Source organism: Arachis ipaensis, chromosome B03, assembly GCF_000816755.2.
Source record: "Arachis ipaensis cultivar K30076 chromosome B03, Araip1.1, whole genome shotgun sequence".
In the NCBI taxonomy this organism is placed as follows: Eukaryota; Viridiplantae; Streptophyta; class Magnoliopsida; order Fabales; family Fabaceae; genus Arachis; species Arachis ipaensis.
The window spans coordinates 130,614,207-130,616,219 of NC_029787.2; the positions used below are offsets into that span (position 1 = coordinate 130,614,207).

Genomic DNA, 2,013 nt, shown 5'->3' on the forward strand with positions numbered 1-2,013 from the left:
TATAAATACTCTAAATTAAAATAAAGAAAACTAAGACATTTTTCTGCCTACCTCCACCGAATGTTTCTTCCTCTACCGCGCTTCAATTCCTTGTTGGATTATGGTTATCTCCGACATCAATTAACCATAACTACTCTTATCACTGTTATATGGTTTTAGCACGTAATTAATCAACACTTTTTTTTTTCTTAACCAACAATAATCCATCAATCAATACCAGTAGATGGACAAAGATTTAAAAAAATAATTAAAAACAAAGGTTTTAAAAAATAATTAAAAATAAAGAAAATAAAAGTTGATTGATTTTAGTTCTAGTTAAGTTTTATTTTGTAATATATGCTATCTAGCAAATGGAAAAAATTGAAAACTATTTTTTTTTCGGTTAACTCTCATTCAACAGTTCTTTTTTATTTTTCTTCATTATTTTATTGAATAATTATTGAGATAAAAAAGTTAATTATTTTATTGAATAATTATTGGTTAGAATTAATTACAGAAATACTTGTATTTGGAGCAATACCAAATAATATAAATTAAAAAAAAAATGTAATGCCACCTCAATTGTAATCTTTGGAAACATGCCAATGGCGTTATTTAATTAACCCTGGCCATGCATTAATTAATAAAGTTTCACATTACATAATTATTCATACAACACACTTGCTTTTAGTATGAGAGGAAAATCATCCTTCCCCCAGCTACTAAATCAAATCAACAAATCCTAAACCCAAACAAAGTCATCAAAGTCTTGTTGAAGCTCAAAACTGAAAAGCTAAAAGTTATCATATATAGCTATTAATTATTATCATTAATAATAATAATAAATAATAATAACTATTATTATTATTAGCTAAAAGCATGCATCACAACCATCTCTATAGTTAATGTTTTTAAAGGGTGTGCATGTTCTTAGCTATTATATCTAGGCCTCAATCTTTGCCTCTTCTTGAATGACCTTTAACTCCTTGGGCTCTACTACCTCTAACTTTACCACCTCCGCCACGCCGGACGCCTCCGCCTCTGCCGCCTCCGATTTTGGTGCCTCCTCCTCCTTCTGCCAATATACAATATCCACATATTATTCTTAAGATGATAATTTCATAGTTTTCAGATTTTACTACAATAAACAAGAGTATATAATGATGTAACATTCTTGATGCAGGGGTGAATACTGAATACTGAAAACTACTTTAGAAGCATTGTATGTAAAGAAATTTCATACTACTAACAATATAATAATAAAATTTAAATTGTAGAGAAAAATACTAAATTAAATATGCAAGTACCTCATTGAGCAAGTTATGAAGGGACTTCTGATCAGAAGCATTATTATAGGGTATCTCCTCTAACTTATTATAATTAATGGTATCAACATTATTTTCTTGTTCATCTTCATTCTTTTCCTTATGCTTGAGCTCATTCTGGTTCATCACGGGCTCCTCTTCAATTGGCTCAAGACCTTCCTTAGTCTTAGGCTTGGCACCACAGTTACCCATGTTCAATTATTATTGCTAGACTCAAATTGTTGTTTTTGGTTGAGAGAATATAATGAAGAAACAAAGAAAGTTAATTATTACTATACCTTCTTGGTGGTTCTCCCCCTTGGTTAATTATGAGAGAAAGAACACTAAGAAGGCAATAGGGAAAGTGCCAAAAAAGAATAAAATAATAGTTGATATCCCAAAGTAGTTTATAAAGGGTGGGTTTTGGATTGTTTTGTTCCTAATAGCCAGCAATATTTTGAGGAGGCCAACGGTTGCCCTTGCTTTTTTATTCCTTTTCTTAAATAGCCTTTCTTCTTACTCTATCAACACAATTACAACTTTTTAAAACCATGGGCTGTGAGTCTTTTCAATTAACCAATCATTAAAAAGCTAATCCAAACATGTTGTTTGGTTCAATTTGGTTATGTTATACTTTTAAGAATCAAAGTAAATTACGATTTTAATCATTTTTGTTTTTATTAAAAAATGGAAAATTAAAGTCCTATATTTATTAAATTATATCAATTAT

At 29.5% G+C, this 2,013-nt stretch overlaps 1 protein-coding gene across 1 annotated transcript; it reads right to left on the reverse strand.

The window, feature by feature from the left end:
* LOC107631599 lies at nucleotides 562-1,748 on the reverse strand. Its single transcript, XM_016335091.2, has 2 exons — nucleotides 1,287-1,748; nucleotides 562-1,054 (listed from the first exon to the last, which is right to left on the reverse strand). The coding sequence occupies exons 1-2, from the start codon at nucleotides 1,494-1,496 to the stop codon at nucleotides 923-925; spliced, it is 342 nt and encodes a 113-aa protein (XP_016190577.1). The 5' UTR covers nucleotides 1,497-1,748; the 3' UTR covers nucleotides 562-922.